The 23,791-nt window shown below is 50.9% G+C and overlaps 10 protein-coding genes across 10 annotated transcripts in view; 6 read left to right on the forward strand and 4 right to left on the reverse strand.

Annotated features, from left to right (window-relative positions):
* The window catches only part of BO87DRAFT_411630 (uncharacterized protein), a gene marked incomplete at both ends in the record, with an annotated part of 1,117 nt that extends 643 nt beyond the window's left edge, over positions 1-474 (forward strand). Inside the window, one exon of the mRNA XM_025626449.1 lies at positions 150-474. Within this exon, the coding sequence (XP_025485123.1) occupies positions 150-474 (325 nt within the window). The remainder of the gene's footprint in view (positions 1-149) is intronic.
* A 677-nt stretch (positions 475-1,151) lies between these two features.
* BO87DRAFT_296444 (uncharacterized protein) lies at positions 1,152-2,394 on the reverse strand (the record flags this gene model as incomplete). Its single annotated transcript, XM_025618988.1, has 4 exons — positions 1,152-1,301; positions 1,760-1,772; positions 1,831-2,239; positions 2,292-2,394. 4 exons carry the CDS (start codon positions 2,392-2,394, stop codon positions 1,152-1,154), a joined length of 675 nt encoding a protein of 224 aa, XP_025485124.1.
* A 3,773-nt stretch (positions 2,395-6,167) lies between these two features.
* Positions 6,168-7,009, forward strand: BO87DRAFT_420763 (uncharacterized protein; the record flags this gene model as incomplete). The annotated part of the gene is made up of 2 exons (XM_025627021.1): positions 6,168-6,434; positions 6,515-7,009. The coding sequence occupies 2 exons, from the start codon at positions 6,168-6,170 to the stop codon at positions 7,007-7,009; spliced, it is 762 nt and encodes a 253-aa protein (XP_025485125.1).
* Positions 7,010-7,347: 338 nt separating this feature from the next.
* On the forward strand, positions 7,348-9,127 carry BO87DRAFT_371825 (rRNA 2'-O-methyltransferase fibrillarin family protein). Its single transcript, XM_025622131.1, has 3 exons — positions 7,348-7,719; positions 7,959-8,107; positions 8,176-9,127. The coding sequence occupies exons 1-3, from the start codon at positions 7,638-7,640 to the stop codon at positions 8,884-8,886; spliced, it is 942 nt and encodes a 313-aa protein (XP_025485126.1). The 5' UTR covers positions 7,348-7,637; the 3' UTR covers positions 8,887-9,127.
* A 320-nt stretch (positions 9,128-9,447) lies between these two features.
* On the forward strand, positions 9,448-10,704 carry BO87DRAFT_371827 (SDR family oxidoreductase). The gene has a single exon (XM_025622132.1). The coding sequence runs from the start codon at positions 9,592-9,594 to the stop codon at positions 10,561-10,563; it is 972 nt and encodes a 323-aa protein (XP_025485127.1). The 5' UTR covers positions 9,448-9,591; the 3' UTR covers positions 10,564-10,704.
* Positions 10,705-10,938: 234 nt separating this feature from the next.
* BO87DRAFT_371828 (mitochondrial processing peptidase) lies at positions 10,939-12,912 on the forward strand. The gene is given in 6 exon segments (XM_025622133.1): positions 10,939-11,164; positions 11,181-11,183; positions 11,218-11,343; positions 11,399-11,476; positions 11,541-12,235; positions 12,290-12,912. 6 exon segments carry the CDS (start codon positions 11,015-11,017, stop codon positions 12,678-12,680), a joined length of 1,443 nt encoding a protein of 480 aa, XP_025485128.1. The 5' UTR covers positions 10,939-11,014; the 3' UTR covers positions 12,681-12,912.
* A 163-nt stretch (positions 12,913-13,075) lies between these two features.
* Positions 13,076-13,648, reverse strand: BO87DRAFT_420767 (PLAC8 family protein; the record flags this gene model as incomplete). Its single annotated transcript, XM_025627022.1, has 3 exons — positions 13,076-13,324; positions 13,395-13,492; positions 13,588-13,648. The coding sequence occupies 3 exons, from the start codon at positions 13,646-13,648 to the stop codon at positions 13,076-13,078; spliced, it is 408 nt and encodes a 135-aa protein (XP_025485129.1).
* A 1,490-nt stretch (positions 13,649-15,138) lies between these two features.
* BO87DRAFT_402672 (monocarboxylate transporter) lies at positions 15,139-17,338 on the reverse strand (the record flags this gene model as incomplete). The annotated part of the gene is made up of 5 exons (XM_025625701.1): positions 15,139-16,212; positions 16,262-16,354; positions 16,416-16,650; positions 17,079-17,138; positions 17,216-17,338. 5 exons carry the CDS (start codon positions 17,336-17,338, stop codon positions 15,299-15,301), a joined length of 1,425 nt encoding a protein of 474 aa, XP_025485130.1. The 3' UTR covers positions 15,139-15,298.
* On the forward strand, positions 17,307-20,369 carry BO87DRAFT_371831 (tRNA (cytosine-C5-)-methyltransferase). The gene is made up of 4 exons (XM_025622134.1): positions 17,307-17,379; positions 17,481-17,650; positions 17,731-19,842; positions 19,901-20,369. Exons 1-4 carry the CDS (start codon positions 17,359-17,361, stop codon positions 20,238-20,240), a joined length of 2,643 nt encoding a protein of 880 aa, XP_025485131.1. The 5' UTR covers positions 17,307-17,358; the 3' UTR covers positions 20,241-20,369.
* On the reverse strand, positions 20,354-21,815 carry BO87DRAFT_323475 (zinc-dependent alcohol dehydrogenase). Its single transcript, XM_025620033.1, has 3 exons — positions 21,151-21,815; positions 20,636-21,092; positions 20,354-20,583 (listed from the first exon to the last, which is right to left on the reverse strand). Exons 1-3 carry the CDS (start codon positions 21,690-21,692, stop codon positions 20,476-20,478), a joined length of 1,107 nt encoding a protein of 368 aa, XP_025485132.1. The 5' UTR covers positions 21,693-21,815; the 3' UTR covers positions 20,354-20,475.
* Between the last annotated feature and the right edge of the window lie 1,976 nt (positions 21,816-23,791).

Raw genomic sequence — 23,791 nt, forward strand, 5'->3', positions numbered from 1 at the left:
CCCCCCCCTTCGCAACCCACAAAAGCTAACCCCAACACCCAGCAACAACACAGCCTGTTATTGTGACTCGGATTCCTTCGCCACCCAAACCCAGGACTGCATCTTCTCGTCCGTACCCCTCCCCCCCTACCGAACCATTACCATCCAAGTCTAACGAAACCCAGGGACTGTGCCGGCCAAGATGGCACCTTCCACCAATGGCGTGGATCTATCTGCGCATCCAGCACAACCACAAGCAGTTCCACCTCAGCTGCGACATCCACTAGCTCTAGTTCCGGCAGCTCTGGACTCAGCAAAGGCGCTATCGCAGGCATTGGTGTCGGCTCTGCCGTCGCCGGGATTGCAATTATCTCCTTGATTGTATTTACGCTCCTACGTCGCCGGTGGAAATCCGCCCATACTTACAACAAGGACAGTGACCCTAGGAACTTTCCGCTTCATAAAACGGCTTCGGCTGAGACGTCTGTGGCGTGAGACTAGCCCTCTCTATATCAGAATACTTCAATATATGTATGTAGACTCGTGGGATACATACAATGCGGCAATGAAACAATGGTCTTTCCATTTATACTAGCTCTACCGGCTATCTACCATATCATACCACATCACGATAGAACCCAGATAGAATGTAGAACCACCCAATTACCAAATGCTTCTCTCGTAACAAGAAATTAGGTAGACTGCAACATACTACACATCGCAATGATTAGATATGCAAATTAAGCAAGCTGACTAACACACCATAAAATCCTCTGGTTATGCATCTCGCAAAGTACTACCAAATGCGGAAGTTAGCGCCGGAGCGCTAAGATATGCAAGAATAGTGTTGAGGTGAAGATCAAAAGGATTAGGAGGATAATGCTGCAATGCCTCAATGATTCCTGGGAGGATGGAACGCTCTATAAGTAGTTTAAGTAAGGTGGTGTTGATATGGATTAGGCCACCCCCGACCATTAATCACTTCTTGTACCTTGTCCCAAGACAGTCAGTCTTGCTCCGAATATCTAGAGAGAAGCAACCGTTCAGATTCTGAGTGAGTAATACGATGTAAATTACCTAGCTAAAAGAGATATCCAGACTCTAGTCAACATGGCCGTGGCAAATTCCGCTATGAAGGGACAGGAAACGGAACCAGCGTGAGACTCGGCTCGTCAGAGATTCAAGTTAAGGCGACCAAACATTAGCGGCGCATAATCCCTGCGGATATACTGCATGACACGGTTCAAGGTGATGACAAGTTCAACCATGCATTTTCGGCTTGTGGCATCCCCCTGGAGCTCGGGAATGGGACCCCAGACATACTGCAGATGTCAGTTCAAAGATGAATACAAAGCAATAAACCTATGAATCAGCGTACCACATCTTTTAACGCCCCAGAAGAACAACCCATCGCATATATTATGTAGAACTTCCAGATTGGCCCCACCACTGTGCATCCGATAACAGGTGGAGGGGGAATACCCGGACAGACATGTCGATAAGAATCATGAGCCCAAGACATTAGACCAGCCATCCATACTCCCAATTGTACTCGAGCTTCAGCACTAGTACCATCAAGTCCTTTGACTTTAACACCGAGGCCAAGTAGTCTTTTCCCTGTGTGCGCATCCTCGATGTGACTCATCTCTCGATCAGGGATATCTATCCCGGCGAGCCTATAACATTCTTTCCAAGGCTCTTTCGGTAGACCAACGACTAAGTCAAGGTCATGATTGAACATGCCTCTCGCACTATGAACAGGCAGATACTTGTCCCTCACAGGCTCCGCTTGCCTGCAACCGAGTTTGTTAGCTTCCAAATTCTTGCTGCGACTTGTGCACGGTGGCTTACACGCTCCACGAATCCAAGGGCAGATCATCGATAGCTAAGTCTAAGAGCGGTCGGACATAGTCCATCACCCATGAGCCTTTACTCCGCCCCTCTTTGGCACAGCGATAATATGCAGATATCACCTTGCTCATTTCATGTTCAAAACCATCAGAAGTCCAAGCAGGTTCGCCATGTTTCAAAAAGTGTATGAGACCATAGACGTGATTGAAATCAGGCGCCTTGCTGTCTAAGAGCGGAAGGGCGTTTTTGAACCCAGGCACAACGCAGTGTGCCCGAAAGACAACCCTGGGTCTAGCTTCTATAAGTCTGTTGCTCAAGTCCGTTACGATGCGGTATCGTCTTCTTAGCCCAGAAGTAGACTCCGATAATGGCAATGACTTGTCGCTTTCACAAAACTCCGTTCTAGATGCTTGATATGGCTTTAGCCTGCTGCTTCACATGGGAGATATCGGGTGACTCACCCCCAATGCTCTCATCTCCGGTGTGAACTTGTCCTGCTTCCTCGCAATCATTTGCCTCAATGTTCTCCCGGGCAGGCGCTCGTCGAAACCATTCGCCTGCCATCTCGAGCAGATTTGGGCTTGGACCGTCCGTTGAGGAGACAATGACGTTCTGGATAGATGACGAAAGAGTCAGTAATAATAAGCTATGAAGATAATGGAAAAGAAGGTCGTATTCGTGATAGACAATAGCAGGGAATGTGGTAGGGTCAAGGAAGTGTTGAGGAATGTTTATTATTACAGCAGGACACCTGGAAGGAAGGCCTCACCCTTTAGCCCTAACCTGCCAAATCGAGATTTGGCTCTCGGATGGCCTAGATAATTCTCAGGTTCCTTCTTGAAAGAAACAACTGAGATCTAACGAGACAAATGATGCCTGAGTGTGCAGAAACCGAACCGATAACCTCAGTCCTCACGGAAAAGTTCCGACATTAAGCTCATGCATATACACATGAATATCTCCAAAGTCCCTATGAGGTGTTCTTGATGACAAGATAATTTTGGGGAAGCGAAAATGTTGACGACACTTTCGGAATACACTTGGCAATACTTCATAGTCTGATTGCTGTTGAAAGGTGTCATTTGCTAGTAGGATTGATATGCCGTTGGAGACGTCGGTCTTCCGGTTACTATAATCGAACATCGATTATCAAAATGACTGCACATGGGCCGTGCTGGGATATGCCGATTATTCACATGTACCTGGCTGAGTTCTACCTGACACGTTACAGCTTTTATAACAAGCGAAAACATTGAATAATAATGTCGATTCACAGGTACATTGAATTTGTGAGCAGTCCTTTGAAGGGACGCCCACCCGTTGTTTAGTAGCCGCTTAATTATAATCACGACAGCTTTATGACTCGAGAGCCACCTTGTGATGGTAATTCGAAAAAGGCATCTTACAAATAAATTATTTTTTTATGTGCTCCGCTAATGGAAGTTTCTTCCAGCAAAGTACCACCATTTTTCGGGATAGATGCTCTACCCGTTTCAAGGACAAAATATGCCAATTGCAAAAGCTTTGTATATAATTGGGAAAGCGCTAAGAACCTGACAATGGGCTCATATCGGCCACATGTGGTCCGAGATCCCCGGACAACATTGCGGGAGTATTTGGACTTATCACCTGTGATGACTGGAAGAATGACACCGGATAAGTCCTTGACAAATGCAAAGTTCAGGGATTTGAACAAGTAGTCTACACGGGTACGGCAACAGAAACGGCATAGCAAACAAGTAAAAGAGAATTATAACGATTTGTGGGCTTTCCTCCAGATTAAGAACTTCCTGAAGCGCACAAAATAGCCCCAGTGGTTCAGCAAACCGCGTGTGACCTTCCACCCATAGACCTCGAGCGGATCAACTACTCACTCGAGACTGAAGGAAAGGGGCAAAAGTTGAGAGCTTCCGTCACATCCGCATGGAGTCCGGTTCCAATTCTTTTCTTGGCTCCTACAAAAGGATAATATTATTGAATCACTAATGTGTCTTTCTCTACGCATGGGTGTGTCTGGAAGTGGCGGATTAGTGGGCTACCGTGTTCTTTGCAATGGACACAAGGTTTCATCTACTCGCATGTCTCTCTATCTCATCAGAACACATGTGCCACTGCCAGTACCACCTTCAAAAGCCTTTAACCCGCTCTATCCGAGTAAGCATCGACATCTTCCACTTCGTAGACATTGGTGACATCATTAAACTACATAAATAGTAACGTAGATACATCAATCCCTAATCAGACACGGACAGACGGAGCTGATACTCCACAAAATGCAAAAAAATCACCCATGATAGCCAAGGTCCTCTTCACGTAGACGGCAAGGCCGAAGACCGAAAGCTCTCCGAGCCATGGATCCAGAAAACCACACTATGTATGCACGCGAAGTCACAAGAGGAGTTATCCCCGAGAAATAGCGCATGACACGTGGGGGTTAGCAGGGAAGCGAGGACATTCACGGTTTCGGGGATGGTTCAAATGACTCGAGGAGCTGATGATCCGTCGCGGAGACGGTGACAAGTGTGTTGCAGGCTTGAGGGTATCACACCGGAAGTCAGAACTAGTCGTGCAATGGCTGCAGAAGTGAGACTGACTCCGCTATTTGGAGAAGCTACTTAGAGAAAGCGGAATATGCCGCTGATGGTGTCTGAGAGCCCGTCCTATACATGATAAGAGGGTTGCATTCGGGTCAAGGATGGCCATTGTGGGTATAGACGTACTATCAACACAGACTCTGTTTTGATTTACGGGTTAGTAGGTGCCTAGAAGAATATTTGGTCAGGACAACTCATCTGTGGTAGGGCAGAATTGCTTTTGATGGAGAGGGGATTCCCAGGCATCAACAAGCTGTGGGGTTGGCCTTCCGGTGGAGCTTACAAGAACGAGTATCACTGTGCTTTCTCAGAAGCTTGGTTATCTCTGCACGCCCTGATGTCATAATTGGTTGTTGGGAGGGAATTAGGATCGGCAGTAGCTTCCATGAGACTCAGAATAGAGAGCTTGTGACGTGAGATGCTTCGAGATTGCGACTAGTAACCTTACTTAGCCGGTATAGAGTCTACCGTTCCTATTTTTATGCCGCTTAATCTACAATCCCTGTCGGCAGGATTGAACTTACTATCTCAGAAAGGGGATGGGCCATCCTGCGTCTGGCATGTGCTGTATGGGGGGTGCAGTTGGTACCTCCACGAGGGTGTCTAGTACGTCAATTTTGATGAGTACCTGCTTCGATTCAGGAACAACACTGATCAAGCACATTGCATCACATATTAATTAGCATTGGCAATAATAAACCTCAGTTCAACTTCAACAATGGTCAAGTCCAAGATAACAGCCGTTGCCCTACACTAGAAGCGTAGCTAAGCGTCGAGCACAGGCCTCTCTTATAATAAGCCCAGATAGTCCCTGCTGTGAAAGGATCTTCCAAAAATAACCAGCCCCTACAGCGATCGCCGATTTGCCAAATCATACTGTGGATACACACACCGTGGGGGGGTAGGATAGATAGATTAGTAGTCGTCAAGTTGTTCATGGGGGAGTGTGGACGGGAATCTGCAGGCTAACCGGCATTGGCAAGCTTCTAGTAAGCTAAGCGCCGACCCCTCACGGTGAGATATTAGGGCTGCTCTATTAATAGCCGGTGAAAGGCGATCGGACATTTTTTAAACAGTCGGCGCCAATGAAACCTTGTCACTAGACAGGGTTAGTCAAAAAGGCTTCGATCGTTCGATATACCAATCATGGCGCGCCAACGACTCTATCTTCTGCAGAAATAGTCGCCAGGATAGACGACCGTGTTTCGCGTGGCCCACCCTCGTATACTGTTACTTTCGGCACTTTTGGAGGCGTGAAGGATTCATGCCTGGCGCCCATTCTTGCACCAATGGGAGATTCGCATTGCTTGTGCGTGCTGTGGGCGCCTTCAGGCTTGCTGTGAGTCGAGGCTGTTTATAGATACAACATTATGGGTTTCGAGAGGCCGGTGTGGTACTGCGTTTGATTGCACATGCAAGCCTTCTTCTTGTGGCTGTCGGTCTGTTCGAAATAATTCTTATATAGCCCTTCGTCCAGCTGGATGCATCCTTCTCTTCTTTTCTTCAGGTCCCAGCCATCCAATAGTTAGTTCATCTCAGGGGAGAGAGATCATCTCTTTCTTTCATCTCCTTCAACTCTTCACGATTGCTAATCATCTTCAGAGATACCCGTCAGCATTAGAACCTCCCTCCGCTCAACTTCTCCATCCTTAAACTTCAATCTATCCTCGCATATAGTGTATGCTATTTTGATCCTGCCACCCTCTTCGAAATAGAATATCACGTTTGTACCAAGCATCCGGAATGCGTGCAAACCTCTTCCTCGTGGGCTGCCTGACAGCAGGCTCCGTGGCAGCACCGACTCTCCTAAACGACGTATACGACTACTCGTCAGATTTAGCCACCTACCTCGGAAAAGTGAGCAAGTACATCGAGAGCACGGGAGAAGAGCTCATCAAGAGCGTCAACTCATGCGACACATCCAAAATCTCCCTCCCGTCATACGCGTCCAGCCTGCCCTCACCGTCCGGAATGAGCCCAATTTATGTGGCTGTGGGCCGTGGCACCCAGGTAAGCAGAAACTGACCCGCCTACTGTCACACAAACAATGCAGGGGGAGAACCGTTCAAACTGACAAGCCCTCTCCTTAGAACTACACCTGTGCCACTTCGACCTCGAGCTCAACACCCCAAGCCATAGGTGCAGTGGCGCGTCTTTACAATGCAACCTGCATCGCGGCCAATTACCCAGACATGTTGTCGTTACTCCCAGGTATAGTGTACAAGGAACAGTTGCCCAGTAACGAGGAGGAACCTCTCCCGCCGGCAAACCTTGAACTCTTGGGTCATCATTTCTTTAGAGGTACGACCACACCAGTTTTTAACCTGGATACTCTGGCGTCTCGGCAGTATGGGATTGCGATCACGAAGAAACAAGACTCGATCGATGCTCCGTCGAGTGCTATTCAGGGTAGCAATGGGGCTGTCCAATGGCTGTACCTGACCACTATCAACGGTACCGTCGGTGAGTATGAAGCGGTCTATCGAGTAGACACGGTTGCCGGTTCAGCCCCGAAGACCTGTCAGGGAATGCAGTCGGTGTTTACTGTGCAGTATGCGGCCAACTATTATTTCTATGGGGCATGATGGAGGGTGGGGTACAGAGCAGTTGCACTGTAAATAGATAGAACTGAAGGAATTTTTCATGACAGGTACACTATACATCATGTTAGAGTAATCAGTAGCGCGTAATCCTGGCCCATTAGGTAGCGTAGCTGTCAATTCTGCAACTGTTGAGGGTCAGTCTTAAGCGCCGAGTTGTCAGAGAAGAGCGATGCGCTTTCCGATTGGCAGGGCTGGCCAGCGTCAGGTGACCTCGCTATCCAGCGCAGTCACGTGCCTTCAGTGCCCACAGCAGCAAGCCGCGCTAGCACCCAACGGGGCCTAGTGCCGACTGAATTTCGAAAGAATCCAAGGCTCCGTCTGAAAAATCTCGACCGCAACAACGACGAACAGCACGGCCTCGACCGAACACTGAACACCAGTGCGGGTGCATTTTTTCTGCAAAAGCTTCTCTTCAAGGTCCTCGAGACTCGAAAATTTCGGATTTTCCTTCTCCCGAACGGGCCTTCCTTGCCAATTTTTCTTTTTCCTATTCTCCGGTTATACCGCAACCGAAGAATCGAAGCATCAGTCCGATAACTTTTCTGGACTGACAGCATTTTGACTTAACGTCTTTATCGACATTTTTCCGATTTAAATCACATATATCACAATGGCATTCGGTGGCCCTCGTGGTGGACGTGGCGGTGGCCGTGGTGCTCCTCGTGGAGGTGGTGGTGGCCGTGGTGGTAGAGGTTTGTTCACCATCGATTGATTTCATCTTGGGAGAAACGTGGAAGGCATGCGGGTCGATGTGATCTGTTCGCATTGCTGTCGTCGAATCAGTTTGATCTTGCATGTTGCGATGGAAAAGTTTTGTCTTCTCCAAGAGCATATCAGGTTTTCAGATGGTCGACTCGAATCGCGTGCCGGATCTGCGGTTCTCCCTTTAAGGGAAAAAGGAGCGTGTCGCTAATCTTTTCACGTTCTATAGGCGGTCTTGGTGCCGGTGGTCGTGGCCGTGGCGGTGGTGGCCGTGGTGCTCCCCGCGGTGGTCGTGGTGCCCCCCGTGGCCGTGGTGGTCCTCGCGGCGGTGGTCGCGGCGGTGCTAAGGGTGCTAAAGGTGGTGCTAAGGTCATCATTGTAGGTGTTCCCTGATTATCCAATCGAGAAGAAAGAAATTGGATGGAATCTAACAGGAATTCGCATAGGAACCCCACCGTCACGCTGGTGTCTTCGTCGCCCGTGGTGGCAAGGAAGATTTGCTCGTCACCAAGAACCTTACTCCCGGAGAGGCCGTCTACGGTGAGAAGCGCATTTCTGTCGAGTCCCCCGCTGAGGAGGATGGCACTGTCACCAAGACCGAATACCGTGTCTGGAACCCCTTCCGTTCCAAGTTGGCTGCCGGTATCCTGGGTGGTCTGGATGACATCTACATGCGCCCTGGCTCTAAGGTCCTGTATCTCGGTTCCGCCAGCGGTACCTCCGTCAGTCACGTTGCCGATATCGTCGGACCTACTGGTAACGTCTACGCCGTTGAGTTCTCCCACCGTTCCGGTCGTGACTTGATCGGCATGGCTACCCACCGCACCAACGTTATCCCCATTGTCGAGGACGCCAGACACCCTCTCCGCTACCGCATGCTCGTCCCCATGGTCGATGTCATCTTCGCCGATGTTGCCCAGCCCGACCAGGCCCGTATTGTCGGCCTGAACGCCCACATGTTCCTCAAGGAGGGCGGTGGTGTCATTGTCTCCGTCAAGGCCAACTGTATCGACAGTACCGCCAAGCCCGAGGTTGTGTTCGCTCGTGAAGTCCAGAAGATGAGAGAGGAGAGGATCAAGCCCAGGGAGCAGCTGACCCTGGAGCCTTTCGAACGTGACCACTGTATAGTGTCTGGTATCTACAAGCGCTCTGCATGAATTTAAGAAACAAAAAGAATCCGGTGGTTTTTGCTCTTTTGTCTCTCTCATGTCATAATTATGCTTCCCCTTTTTACGGCGTCGAGTGTTCCGTGATCTGTTGCAATTTTTCTCGAATTTTTTCCTTGTGTGTCCTCATGTCCAGGTTTCTTAGATGTACTTCTTGAGTCAGAAAATTTCGAGGTTTACGGTTTCTGGTCGTTCAAGAGTTTAGCTGCTAATTAAGCTGGTCAATGATTCACCCTTATTTTGTGTAATACAACGTGTAGTATTACTAGACAACACCCATAGCCCATCGTACGTTGATCCATCTCGGACTTTCCCCGGCCATCCGCTTTCTGCCCACATCTCGGCACTCGGACCGTTCAGCGGAGAACAGACCGAAATGCCTCAATAAATTCCACTAATCGGACTTGCTGCGTGGATCCATGACGCTGGACTAATGAGAGGCTTCATTTTGAGCGATTTCAAGATGAGTGAGCGACTTTGGATTGGAGATGAGGCAATTGAATGACTGCATTCGCAGTAGCGGTTCTGAAGTCTCCGCTCAACCCCGCAGCAGGCTGACTGCCTTTACTATATAAGAAGTCATATAATGCGACATCACTATCACTTACCCAAAAAAGCCAGTCTGCAGCAATCCGCATATCTGGCAACTCCCAACACACATCAATTTACAGCGAGAACTACAGCTACGACTACAACATGTCTATACTCATCACCGGAGCCAGCGGCTACGTTGGACAAGAACTCGCCGCAGCCCTCCTCACCACCCTCCCATCATCGACAGTAACACTCACGGACGTCGTTCTCCCTACAGTCCCTAAGAGCGCAGCCCAATATGCCTCCCGCGCACAATGCATCGAAGCAGACCTCACGAACCCAAGCGTAGTCGACAGCCTCATCACCTCCACCAACCGCTACGACACCATCTACCTCCTCCACGGTATCATGTCCAGCGGATCTGAAGCGAATTTCGAATTAGGCATGCGCGTCAACCTCGACGCAACCCGCTACATCCTCGACCGCCTCCGCACCGTCACACCCGGCGTCAAAGTCGTCTTCACCTCCAGTCTAGCAGTATATGGCCTCGCACCGCCAGGATATATCATTAACGAGAGCAACTTCCCCGCCGTGCCGTCCTCGTCGTACGGATCTCAGAAACTCATCATCGAGACGCTGTTGAATGATTACTCCCGTCGCGGGTTCCTGGACGGTCGTGCCGTCCGTCTCCCCACTGTTACTGTGAGGGCGGGAAAGCCGACACAGGCGGCGAGTAGCTTCGCGAGTGATATTATTCGGGAGCCGTTTAATGGTCGGCCTGCGGTGCTGCCGGTTGCTAAGGAGACGGAGATGTGGATTTGTTCGCCGGCGACGGTGGTGAGGAATTTGGTTAAGGCGAGGGAGATTCCTGCGGAAAAGTTTGGGGATTCGAGATCGGTCAACTTGCCTGGGTCAAAGGTTAGTATTGCGGAGATGTTGGAGGCGTTGGAGAGTATTGGGGGGAAGGAGAGGAGAGAGTTGGTGGAGGAGAGGTATGATGCGGATATTGATCGGATTGTGCAGACGTGGACGCCCAATTTTGATACCAAGAGGGCGTTGGAGTTGGGGTTTGTGGGGGATGTGTCGATGAGGGAGAATGTGGAGATGTATGCGAAGAGTTTGGGGAGTGAGTAGGTTGTATTCAGTGGTGATGATGGTAGTAATGGAAGTGATTGATTAATATGCTATTGGGACTCATTGTATGGAGGTTAACTGCTTTGGGTATAGTGGAGTCATGTGATATGTAGTAATTATGGTGAGGAGGATCAAAGTAGGAGATTGGTTTTTGATTGTTGATGTTTTTTGATGAGTATAGATCCTGTCTGGCTTTAAATGATGTTGTACACTATTGAATGGCGGTCTCCAGACCGTGCTCGTAGCAACAACTGTCTAAGCAAAAGAAGCTAGGGAACAGTCGGAGCGAATGCGGTGGTTTGGAAAAGCGGGTCATGTGATTGGCTGGCGGATGGGCGAACAATTTGACTCCCGAACTTCAACCTCGCATCTCCAGGGCTGACCTGACCGTCTTGTTGCACCCTTCCTCATTCCTCCCTCCTTCCCCCCAACCCACCTCCATCTTCACACAATGGCTTCTCGGCGCCTAGCGTTCAACCTTAACCAGGCTCTCCGGAGCAAGGCCGCCCTGAAGGCCATCCAGCCCGTCAAGCGTGGCTTCGCTTCCCCGGTCACCTTGCCTTCCACCACCCAGTCCACCACTCTCTCCAACGGTTTCACGGTACGCCGAATGGGTTATCTCAATGGCTCAAGGAACTCACTGACTTGCCTCAGATCGCTACTGAGTACTCTCCATGGGCTCAGACCTCCACTGTTGGCGTGTGGATCGATGCCGGTAGCCGGGCAGAGACTGACAAGACCAACGGAACCGCGCACTTCCTGGAGCACCTTGCTTTCAAGGTATATAAAACTTGCAAATTGGTGGCCTGGAAATGCGATTGCTGACATCAACTAGGGCACCAACAAGCGTTCCCAGCACCAATTGGAGCTCGAGATCGAGAACATGGGCGCTCACCTGAACGCCTACACATCGGTACGGCCCGGAAACATGGAAGAATCAATTCCCTTGGATCGCAACTAACGCCGCATGAATACAGCGCGAGAACACCGTCTACTACGCCAAGTCCTTCAACAACGATGTCCCCAAGGCCGTCGACATCCTCGCCGATATCCTTCAGAACTCCAAGCTGGAGCCCACTGCCATCGAGCGTGAGCGCGACGTCATCCTCCGTGAGCAGGAGGAGGTCGACAAGCAGCTCGAGGAGGTTGTTTTCGACCACCTTCACGCCACTGCTTTCCAGAACCAGCCCCTCGGTCGCACCATCCTCGGCCCCAAGCAGAACATCCAGACCATCTCCCGTGACAACCTGGTCGACTACATCAAGACCAACTACACTGCTGACCGCATGGTCCTCGTTGGTGCCGGTGGTATCCCCCACGAGCAGCTCGTGAGACTCGCTGAGGAGCACTTCGGTGGCCTCCCCAGCAAGCCCCCGACCTCTGCTGCCCTGGCCCTCACCGCCGAGCAGAAGCGTATCCCCGAGTTCATCGGTTCCGAGGTCAGAATCCGTGACGACACCCTCCCCACTGCCCACATTGCCCTTGCCGTCGAGGGTGTCAGCTGGAAGGACGATGACTACTTCACCGCTCTCGTCACCCAGGCCATCGTCGGTAACTGGGACCGTGCCATGGGTAACTCCTCCTACCTTGGCAGCAAGCTCAGCTCTTTCGTTGAGTACCACGGCCTTGCCAACAGCTTCATGAGTTTCTCCACCAGCTACAGCGACACTGGGTAGGTTATATGCTGTTTGTTTTCAAAGATTTTCGCTAATTAATTGGTATACAGTCTGTGGGGTATCTACCTGACCTCCGAGAACGTCACCCGCCTCGAGGACCTCATCCACTTCACCCTCCGTGAATGGTCTCGCCTGAGCTACAACGTCACCTCCGCTGAGGTTGAGCGCGCCAAGGCTCAGCTGAAGGCCTCCATCCTCCTCTCCCTCGACGGCACCACCGCCGTTGCCGAAGACATTGGTCGCCAGATCATCACCACCGGCCGCCGCCTCAGCCCCGAGGACATCGAGCGCACGATCAGCCAGATCACCGAGAAGGATGTCATGGACTTCGCCTCCCGCAAGCTGTGGGATCAGGACATTGCCATGAGCGCTGTCGGCAGCATCGAGGCCGTCCTCGACTACAACCGTATCCGTGCGGACATGAGCCGCAACTCTCTGTAAAAAGGGAGAGCTCATGAATGTGGATTGAGAGAGTGCGAGTGAGAGAAGAAGGAGAAGAAGATTTATGGCCCGTGTTTTCTTGTTTTGGTGATTTTCTAATAGATAGAAGCGGTGGTCGTGCCCGAAGGAGCGTGTCATGTACAGTACACAACTGTCGCTATATCAAAATGTATTTGTTTAGTTTCAGTTTTGCACCGTTACACCGTAGAAGAACAACACCAGTCAGTTTATCAGTTCACCTCTCGTGTATTTTCACCCCAAGAGAAATATAATCAAACAGCAAAACACCAACAAACACCCATCCCGGACGGAACAAAAAAAACTATGATCCAAAATCCCAATGCCTTCGACGACACAAACACAAAATCACCCAAAAATTATTCCTAAGTTGAGATTTAAGCATACTGCATGCCCCCAGGAGCCTTATACCCCTGCTGCGCACCAGCACCGCCCTCCAACAACGCCGCCCGACTCTCCAACTCCTTCTCATGCTGCATGAGCGTGCAGCACGGGCAGCAGCACGCCCGCATACAATCCCCGCATCCGGACCCTTCTAGGCCGAATTTCTCTCGGATTTGGCCACGCTTCATCATCAAAGGGATAAAGTGGAAGCCGCAGTAGCTGAGGAGGAAGTAGAGGCAGCACTGCATTGCATTGTTAGTATGAAATGGAGGAGACCTGGGTTTGGTGGGATGATTAGGTAGGTGAACGTACACCACCGTTCATCATGCTATCATCTTTCAGGGTGGGGTCTTCGAGACGAGAGCTGGTACGGCCGTGCAGGCAGCAGGGACAGCAGCAGCCGAGGAAGCCTGTTCGTTTGTGTATATTTGGTTAGCTGGGTGTATGTGTGTGTGTGTTTTGTGGTGTTTGGGGGGATTGGGGGATAGAGGATGGGAGGACGTACAGGTGCCGCAGGGGGAGCAGCAGTCCCAGAAACCGGAGGACCATTCTTGACCTTCGCCCATTTTGATTTATTACTTTGTTTGGATGTGGTGATGGAGGTAATTGGGTATATGGTGTGGTGAGCGAGAAGGTGTTTTATATGCTGGGTATCTCACGGGTGATGTAGATAAGTAGGAAAGAGAAAAGAAACAGTTGAACGAATGTATGTATAGAATCAAAGGAATCGAGTATGTTTAAATAAATAGTAGAAAATAAAAGAAAGTGATACTGACTCCCCGTCAGCAAAGCATACCTCCTCGGGTCTTATAACTCTTGTCCAACCCACCATGCCCCCCCTGTAACTAAATAACTTCTGTCTCTGGTTACAATTACGCCCGATCTTGCATGGGGGCGATGCAAATCGCACGGCACTGACAGTGACTAGAGAAAAATAAACGAAAAAGTCACACATCGAACAAAGAGACAAAACGAGAATCAGCCCCAGGACAGACTCCACACACGAACACAGCCTTGCATTAGTGTTGGTTGGCGTAAGGGCAGGAATCTAAGGGGCCGTTCGCTGGCTGCTGCTGATTTGGGTAGATGAATTAGGATCGGGCCAAGGAATTAGTTTTGACGAGTTAAGTAGTGGCTGTTTATCTCTACCTATCTAGATAGCTGGTTTCGGCCCTTCGGTTTGGGGGCCAACAGGAACCTCAAACATGGGTGTCTGTCAGGGTTGTTGTCAGGGCGTAAGCGAGGGCTGGCAGCAGTCAGAATGGTGAAGGGGTGGGGGGTTGTTTTAGGTTTTCTTGGTTTCTTGGTCTTAAGGTGGACAAGAGTATTATATGAGGATGCGCGGTGATTAATTCCGAAAGAAGAGATGGCAGTTCGTATTGAAGGTTGAGACATGAAGGTTGAAGGGTGGATGTTTAGGTAACGAGATCGTGTTTAGGGGCATCGCGGGAGGGAAAACACGGGCGTGGATCGCGATCAGGGCTCGCTCGCGGGTTGACTGATTGACCGCGGTTTTTGGGCGTCGGTTCTGCCTAGTGTGCCTAGATAGATAGGGTCCGTCTATCCATGTGAACAAACTTAGCAACAATACACGACACTAACAATGCAATCTAAGCTTTTCTAGAGCCCGTGCTTTTCGGGTTGAAATGGTTTCATTTTCAGCCACTGCCTCAATGGCATAGGGTGCATTGCTTGGCCAATTCCGTTAGTTAAATTATGTTCAGCTGCGGCTTCTACTTGCTGGGCTGGGATGATGGTGACTAGTAGGTATTGGTGCTCCCATTCCTTGGTCTAAAACACTAACGACGGACTAGGTAGTTTGATTGTGCGGCTGATCAGGCCAGAGTGAATTCTTTGGCGGATTGTGACTGCTATTGATACTGTTATGGAGGCTCAACGGCCAGACCGCTGAGTTCGCGGAGCTGAGCTCGACAGGGATGCTAGGCACTAGTTAGGGAACTAACGGGCTGGTCTGCTCCTTGGACACACTGTCACCCAGAAGGATGATTTTGCTTCGGTTATACGGAACCTTCCACCTGTCAACAAAAGCAAATAACGGCAAGACAGGCTGTTGCTTGAACTCCGCACTATCTGTTCTCATGTATACCACGCTGCTTATTGCAGTGGTGCTTCAACTCAGCCCTGCTAAGCCACGCACGGGGCAGGCCCGGGATGGCTGAGACTGGCTAAGCTCTTCTCCGAGCGAAGAGCCCTGGTCAGAACCGGGTCTTCAACGACCAACCCCTGCAAATCCCCCGAGCTACGGCAAACACTGCTGCTGCCGCGAGATACAGCACACCCGCGAAGATGATGAGCCCGCCGTACTGCCCATGATCGCGCTGGATGATTGCGCCGGCGATCGGAATCCCCGTGAGTAAGCCGAGACTGGCGATGGTATACGTTGTGCCCGTCCGCGCTCCGTAGTCCTCGGTTGCACAGATCTGTGAGATACAGACCGGGGACAGACTCATGGCAGCTCCGCTCCAGAAGCCAAACAGTACGGCATAACAGACAATTGCGCCCAAGCTACTTCCAGACTTGTACCACAATGCCAGGGTCAATATTGAGCACACGAGGGAGGTAACAACCATCATGTTGAACCTCCCTAAGCGATCAGCAGCTAGGCCCGGTAACAGACGGCCAGGGATCAGTCCGATGTTCAGGAAGACAAGCAGTAAGTATGAAACTGTGTTGCTCAACCCGACGTGGACTGCATATGAAGAAAGGTATGTGTTTGGTACGAACACGGCAAAGTCAGCAAGAAATATCGCGGCTGTGGTGACGGCGTACTTGGGATCTTTCAATGCCTTGAAATCTGCTAGCGCACTGCCCCCGGTTTCTTTACCGAGGGGTAGCCGGGTCCTGATCAGAAGACACGCGATAGCACAAAGAACCAGACTCAAGAGGGCGATGATTCGGATCGACCAGCCGAATCCAATCTTTGGCGCATTGAAGTAAATGATTGCAGGGAAGATCACACCTCCGAGTCCACCTGCTGTGCAAGCAAGTCCAGTGACAAATGCTCGACGGACGTTGAACCAATGGCCGATTGCTGCAACAGCCGGAGTAAACAGAGCACTAGCCGATATTCCTCCCAAGACACTGAAAGACAGAAAGATCTGATAGTATTCTACACATAGTCAGTTGCGATGCTGCTGCTATTCTCTCCGAAAGCTTACCTTTACTAACACTGAAGCATACCAGCGATACTACCATGCCGATGGACCCTGGAAGAATGATGTAGGTTGGGCCCCATGTATCCAAGATTGGCCCTATAACAGTCAATAAGGTGATCAGTCCGTCATACTCAAAGCTTGACGCTGAAAAACGCACCACTTTGGGCTCCGGCAAAGTAAAGGAAGAATCCATATGCACCATAAATCCAGCCATAGGTTGACTCGGGGTAGTCTCTGAGCTGATGGGTGCTGGTCCAGATATGGAGTGTCCCCGCAGTGTTCATCAAGCCCAAGGCTGGGACCATAGCGCACCATGCGCCGAAGACCACCAGCCATGCCTGGAGACCTCCTTCCGGGTAGTATATAATGTCATCTTCTTGCTCGGTGGTTTCCTCGGAAAATGTTGAGTAGTCCGATAACTCTGTATCCATTTTCTTTCCCCGATATAATTGCACATTTAGATGACATTGAGTCCCACGGATTTGAGCTCTCCGGACAATGACCGCTTAAGAGGCACGCCCGCATCAGAGGCGGTGATTGCTTTGCTGGCATAGGAAATATTGACGCCAATCAATGCAAGGGCTACCTGCACTCATTATCTGGCCGACAGCATTTGATAAGGCCAAGGATCTTCGGAGCATAACGAAGTGAGCCTGGTTGGCCTAAGTTGCGCTTGAAATTGGTTCTATCCTGCTGTGCTCCTAGAGTACTACACAGACACTGCTCCAGCTACATATTCCGTCCAGTTCGGTGGTTATAGCCTAACCCTAGGAATGATCGTAGATATGTATATATTCGGAGTTCATCATTTCCTGAGCACATTGACATCGATTCTATGCAGCTGGTCATTTCCCCGAAGACAACCTCGTGTGTGGTCGGGCTACTCGTTGCAAGAGCGATCACCAACTGGTGAATCCATCCGAATGAATGACGGCTAACTACATCCGGTTAGTGTACCGGCCCGAGGATGTTCCATGGCGGGACGGGCTTACATAATGGCGGGCGGATTGGAGGCGCGATTGGCGATGGATTGATTTCTGCAGCGGAGAAATTGCGGAAGCTCGTCTGGTTCTTTCGCATCGCAATTAATCTTGATCATCATGGGTAAGCGTGGAAAGAAGGTATGTAAGACAATCTGCATGTCCGGGAGATTATAATTATCTCGTCAATTTTTGCATTTGCTTTCCATCGTGGGTGGGGACTAACTTCATTATCTCGGCAGGGCGGCGGCGGTCGCGAACGTCAAAACTGGCAGCAAGTCGCCAGGGAAAACGCCAAGTTCGAAAGCTACTACAACGAGCAGGGATTTATCCCCGAGGAGGAGAGGGAGGCTTTCTGGGAGGCCATCAGGAGGGATCTTCCTAACAGCTTCCGCTTCACCGGGTCTCGTGGGTACGTTATTTATCCTTGCGCTGGACTATAGCAGCTCCTGCGATATCGTTCGAGTCAATGCAACTGACGTTCGCTTCAAGCCATGCGCTAGCCGTCCAGGAAAAGCTCAAGAACTTCTACATTCCCGAAATCACTTCGATCAAATACGAGGGCAAAGATGTCGAGCCTCCCCGTCCCGTTCCCTGGTACCCCGACCAACTCGCCTGGTCCATGACCACCCCCAAGCAGGTCGTTCGGCGCTTCGCCCCCTTCGCTTCGTTCCAGAAATTTCTCGTCGCCGAGACCGAGGTCGGCAACATCAGCAGACAGGAGGTAGTCAGCATGATCCCCCCTCTTCTGCTTGATGTCAAGCCTGGCATGACCGTTCTGGATATGTGTGCTGCCCCTGGTAGCAAGTCCGCACAGCTCATGGAGATGATCCACGCCGGCGAGGAGGAATCTATGCAACAAGTGACCGCGAAGGTGGCTGAGGGTACCGCTTCCGCCGAACCTATGGGACCGGAAGGTCTGGGTGACGATGGCCGAACCACCGGCTTGCTCATCGCCAACGACGCCGACTACAAGCGCGCCCACATGTTGATCCACCAGATGAAGCGACTGAGCTCGCCCAACTTGATCGTGACGAACCACGACGCCACGATGTTCCCCTCGATCAAGTTGCCTCCGGAGCCCGCTCCCGAAGGAAAGCCCGTCAAGAACAAATACCTCAAGTTTGACCGCATCCTGGCTGATGTGCCTTGCACCGGTGACGGAACGGCGAGAAAGAACTGGGGTGTCTGGAAGGACTGGAACTACAACAACGCTCTGGGATTGTACGCCACTCAGGTCCGGATCCTTGTCCGCGCTCTGCAGATGTTGAAGGTCGGTGGCCGTGTGGTCTACTCCACTTGCAGTATGAACCCCATCGAGAACGAAGCCGTCATTGCTAGCGCTTTGGAGCGCTGCGGCTCGGCCAATGTCCGCATTCTCGACTGCAGCAATGAGCTTCCAGGACTGAAGAGAGCCTCTGGCTTGAAGACATGGAAGGTCATGGACCGTGAGGGTCGCATGTACAACAGCTGGAAGGAGGTCGAAGAGCGCAAGGAGCGCGAGGGTATCAGTGGCCTTGGCCGGGTTGCTGAGGGCATGTTCCCCCCTACGGAGGATCTGCCCCTCGACAGGTGTATCCGTATCTACCCCCACATGCAAGACACTGGCGGTTTCTTCATTACCGTTTTGGAGAAGGTGTCTGAAATCCGTGCCAAGCCTGAGGATTCCTCCAAGGTCATCCCCAAGGCTTCCATTGCTGCCCTGACGGAAGAGCTCGACTTCAAGCAGAAGAATGGAGACGGCCAGCCTCTGGAAAAGATCAGCGCGCTGGACGACTTGGTTGCTCCTGACCAGGAGGCTGAGAAGGAAGCCGAAAAGAACGCATCCGTTGCGCAGGCTACCCACCAGATCCCCTACTCTGCTACTGACCAGATCTCCCCCGCCAAGAGGGATGCAGACAGCCTGGAAGACGAGCTTCCGGCGAAGAGGACGAAACTCGAGGACGGCTCCGAAGTTGTCTTGGGTGACCGCCCTGTTCATGCCCCTGCGGCCGTGGTCGAGTCCGATACTGTCGAGACCTCTGACGCGACTCCTGCTCCTGCTGAGTCCGCGAAGCCCGCCCCCGCAGAGGCCCAGCCGCAAGCTGCCCCTCAGAAGCGCAAAAACGGCCAGCCTATTGAGGAGCCCTTCAAGTATCTGGATCCCAACCAGGAAGAGCTCGACCCGATCTACAAGTTCTACGAGATCTCTGAGCGTTTCCCTCGGGACCGCTTCATGGTGCGCAACGCGGAGGCAATCCCGGCTCGCACCATCTACTACACCAGCTCTCTGGCCCGCGACATCTTGACCGCGAACGAGAAGCAAGGCATGAAGTTTGTGCACTGCGGTGTCAAGATGTTCGTGCGCCAAGATGTGCAGCGTCCTGAGGTCTGCCGCTGGCGCATCCAGACTGACGGACTGAGGATTCTCAACCCCTGGTTGGGCCCTGCTAGAGCCGTCACCTTGACCAAGAAGGAGACTCTTCACAGACTTCTCGTGGAGATGTTCCCCAAGGTCGACGGTGATAGCTGGACGGAGCTTGGAGAGATCGGCGAGCGGGTCAGGGACATCCCCATGGGCTGCAGTATCCTGCACATCAAGCCGGATGCCGACGAGACTTTCCAGTAAGTGACATCTTCCAGACTATCATAAGTTGCTGCAGACAAGCCAACAAAATACTAGTGAGCGGATGACCCTGCCTCTTTGGCGTTCCCTGCACTCCGTCAACCTCATGCTTCCCAAGGAGGACCGTCGCGCCATGCTTCAGCGTCTGTTCAACGATGACACTCCCCTGGTGAACACAACACAAAAGCGAGCTGCCCAGTCGTCGACGCCGATTACTCCTGCCACTGAGGCTGTCAACGGAGAGGAGACTCCAGCTACGGCTCCAGTCGAGACGGAGGAAGAGGTGATCAAGCGTGAGAACCTGCAGCTGGGCGAGGATGAGCAGGAACAAATGGACACGCGCGAGACGTATTCGAAGGCTGGTGACGAGGAGGACCGCTTTAACACGACTGTATAATTTTAGGTGTTTGTTTGCATATACGGCAGTTATCTGAATGAAAAGCATTGGCTGTTTTGGAATATTGTTTTGGCATATACAGTTTCTTTGATGTTTTTAGGGAGCAATGGACCCTAAGTTCGAGACCTCACATGAACAGGAATGACCACGTTTCTTGCTTTGTTCTGCAGTACACAAACCTACCAAAAAGTTCGTGGATCAAGTGTTCCAGGCAACTGATACCTTGATGCTGGACTCAGTTATCACTGCTCACTTGAAGGACAGTACGACCAGCCAGCTGGCCCTTGGCCATCTTATCGACCCATGAGTCCAAGTCTTCCAATTTGCCCTTGGTTAGAACAGGCTATTACCCGTCAGCACAATCCACGTCATACCAGGTTTACAACAATACTCACATGAACAATGCCTCTTGCAGTAAACTCCAGCGCCTCCTGGGTGTCTTGCAAAGTACCAGTTATGGATCCCACGATGTTCAGTTTCTTGAGTGCTATCATCAGCGGCGGTGCACCAGCCAAGATCGTAGGATCATTGGGCAACCCAATAGCCACCATCGTGCCATTTGGCCGAAGATACCCCGGTGCCGCCGCATAAACAGCCTTGGTGGCCGCTGTCACAATAATGCCATGAGCACCATACTTGGTGACCTTCATGACCTCTGCCGCCACATCGGGCGTCTGCTGGAAATCGATGAACACCTCTGCCCCAAGCCGCTGGCACAGCTCGCGCTTCTCCTCGCCACTATCAATAGCAATGATCCTCATGCCCATGGCCCGCGCAAATTGAATAGCCAAGTGACCAAGCCCACCCCCAGCACCAGGGAGGACAATCCACTGTCCAGCCTTGACATTCGACCTGAACCATCATTCATCAGACCAAGCCCTCACTCAAGAGCAAGAGGAGAAGTACTAACCTCTTACAAGCCACATAAACCGTCACCCCCCCACACATCATCGGCCCAGCCTCTTCATCACTCACCCCATCCGGAATCCTAGACGCATATCGTCCATCGGCAAGACAATATTCCTGAAACGTCCCCGGCATCGTAAACCCACTATTCTTCTGGTTGATGCAATTCACTTCATCCGTCCCCGTCAAACAGAACTCGCATTCCCCACATACGCTCGCAATCCACTTAATTCCGGCTCGGTCACCGATCTTCCATCGCTTCTCCATCCCCTCGCCTACGGCAACTACTCTCCCGACCCCCTCGTGGCCGGCGATCCCCTTGGCCTCGGGCTTCATACTTACCCCGAAACCGGACCATTCATCGTGCAGGAGGCTCTTGTCAGAGCCGCAGAGACCCGTCCAGGTGATTTTCACGAGGATTTGGCCCGGGCCGGGTCTCTCGACGGGGATAGTTGAGATGGTGGTTGTGGAGGTCGGGCCGGTGCCTTGGCGGATGGCGGCGCGTTGGTGCGTGGGGAGGGAGGTGGTGGGTTCGGTGATGGTCATTGTGCTTATTTAGTTGAGGGTATATTCTTCTGATTGAAAGGTATATACCAGGTGGGTATGATGGGTGGGATGTTGTTGTACAAACGTGACACAAAAGACAGGTGGTAGACGTAAGGGGTGACGCCTTTATTCAGGAGAAGAAATAAAGAGTAGAGAGATAGATGGGGAGGAGGGGCTACCTTGGCTTTAAAATGGACCTCTTTGTAACCACTTACTTCACAGCTCTTCTTTTTACTTGTCCCTGCAACCCCCTCTTTCTCTCCCCGCACGCTACACGTGATGGGTGGTTCATTCCTTGTCCATCCTTCATGTGCTGAAACTATGTTTCCTACGTACTAGGATATTTGCTGCTGCATTTAAATCTAGCTGCGTAGTACTACGCTTTTAGGTGTTTCAGCTGTGTGGTGGTGGTGGTAGATCAATGCACGATTATGCAGTGGTAGTAGAACTGTTATTCAAGGTAACTATAGTACTAGAGATGCGAGATGAGGACTGAGATGCCCCTATTTGTTAGATTGATCTCTGGTATATGATAAGAGCAGTCTTGAGGAGAGAGAGTGTGATCATTCAAATGCTGTTTCCGTCATTTACTGTGTTACACAACCCCGCCAGCCTGTTTGCAAGAAGACTAAGTTATATGCTCTTTATCTTGACCCTTGCAGATCTACATCATAGTAGCGTGCCATATAGATCGACTATTGCAGATTCCCCTCCTGTGGTGGTTTATCTTATTGGTCAATTTGTGTTTGTTTTGAACCTTCTCGCCCTCCATTTATAGGAGTGTCCTTAGTTGTTGTTGGCCTAAAAGGGTTGCTCGCAGTGCGGGATGTTCATGTATGGTAGAAAGGGGTGTCATGTAAGAGAGATCTCTAAAGGCGCATTTGTGTAACAGGCCAAAAGAATAAACTCTAGCCATCCTTCATGATTCCCCTTCCCGAGGTATAGTATGCTAATAATGCACTGCACACGAAGAATTAGTCTTCCGCAGTGACCATCATATGATCCAAATTTGCTTTTTACAAAGCCCGTTGGCTCGAGTCTAGGGGTTTGCTCTTATCAAGCCCCCCATCTTCTGTCCAATTGCCTTATGGAGAGGCAATATTAGCCAATTTGTTTTAGAGCGGAAGTGCGGGGTATAGTCACCTCCGTGATGCGGGTTAGCGTCTTAGCATCAGTCTGTTCCTCCTAATTGGATTCTTGAATGAGGGCATGCTTCGCCACTACGGTTTTTGGTGGTCTGGAAGCTGCAGTGGGCCATGGCCGGTAAGCTGCATGCATAGTGTCGGTCGGTCTTCGGTGTGCCCGAAGTTTAGCCGTATGAGTTGTCTGTTGCTCATTTGCTTGATGCCTCGGGGTAATGGCTGGCGAGCCGAGGCATATTGCTGTATTAGTCAGTTCAGGATTGTGTTGTGTGCTCATGCAAGGTAGTGCGGGCATCCGCTTTGTAGATTTTCTTCTGCATCTAATGCCTGGTTTACCTGTCGCTTTTCAGCATGATATCTGGTTACAAAGAACCATGCGACCAAGGTACCCGATCTTGATAGAAGATCAAGATCCTGTTTTAAGCTTATCGGTCAGCTCTATTCTAAGGTTTCTGAAAGTGGAGCTGACGTGATCAACGGCTTGTAGTAGTGGGCTGTGAGAATTATGCCTGTCAAGGATCTCGCATCTGAGTACCTTGGGTAGCACATATGTTGGCTGCATCATATGCCCGCAACATAATTATGCAGGGAAGTTTACTGTCTAGTTTGCGACAACGGTGTCAGACTTGAGAGCAGCAGTGGATGGGCTCACGTCCAGGGCTGCTTATGTCGAAATAGTGAATCCTGTGTCATGGGTGAGGACAGAGTAGGGGTGTTATTGGTCTAAACGTCCAGCTTCGTGGTCTTCTCACAATGAAGCATCGTTCAGAAGCTCAAAGCTTACTTTCCCCAGCCGAAAGTAGCGGCATACAGAAAGCTACATATGTACTGAGAGGCAAATAAATAACAGTAAGATGTAGGAGGGATTTTCACACAATAGGTAAGACCGAAGAGTTGGAGGCTGACAATCCTGGATGACATGTTGATGTGTATTGCCTATTGAAAGTGTTTTGGTAG

The sequence above is a fragment of the Aspergillus neoniger genome (assembly GCF_003184625.1).
Source record: "Aspergillus neoniger CBS 115656 unplaced genomic scaffold BO87scaffold_1, whole genome shotgun sequence".
Taxonomy (NCBI): Eukaryota; Fungi; Ascomycota; class Eurotiomycetes; order Eurotiales; family Aspergillaceae; genus Aspergillus; species Aspergillus neoniger.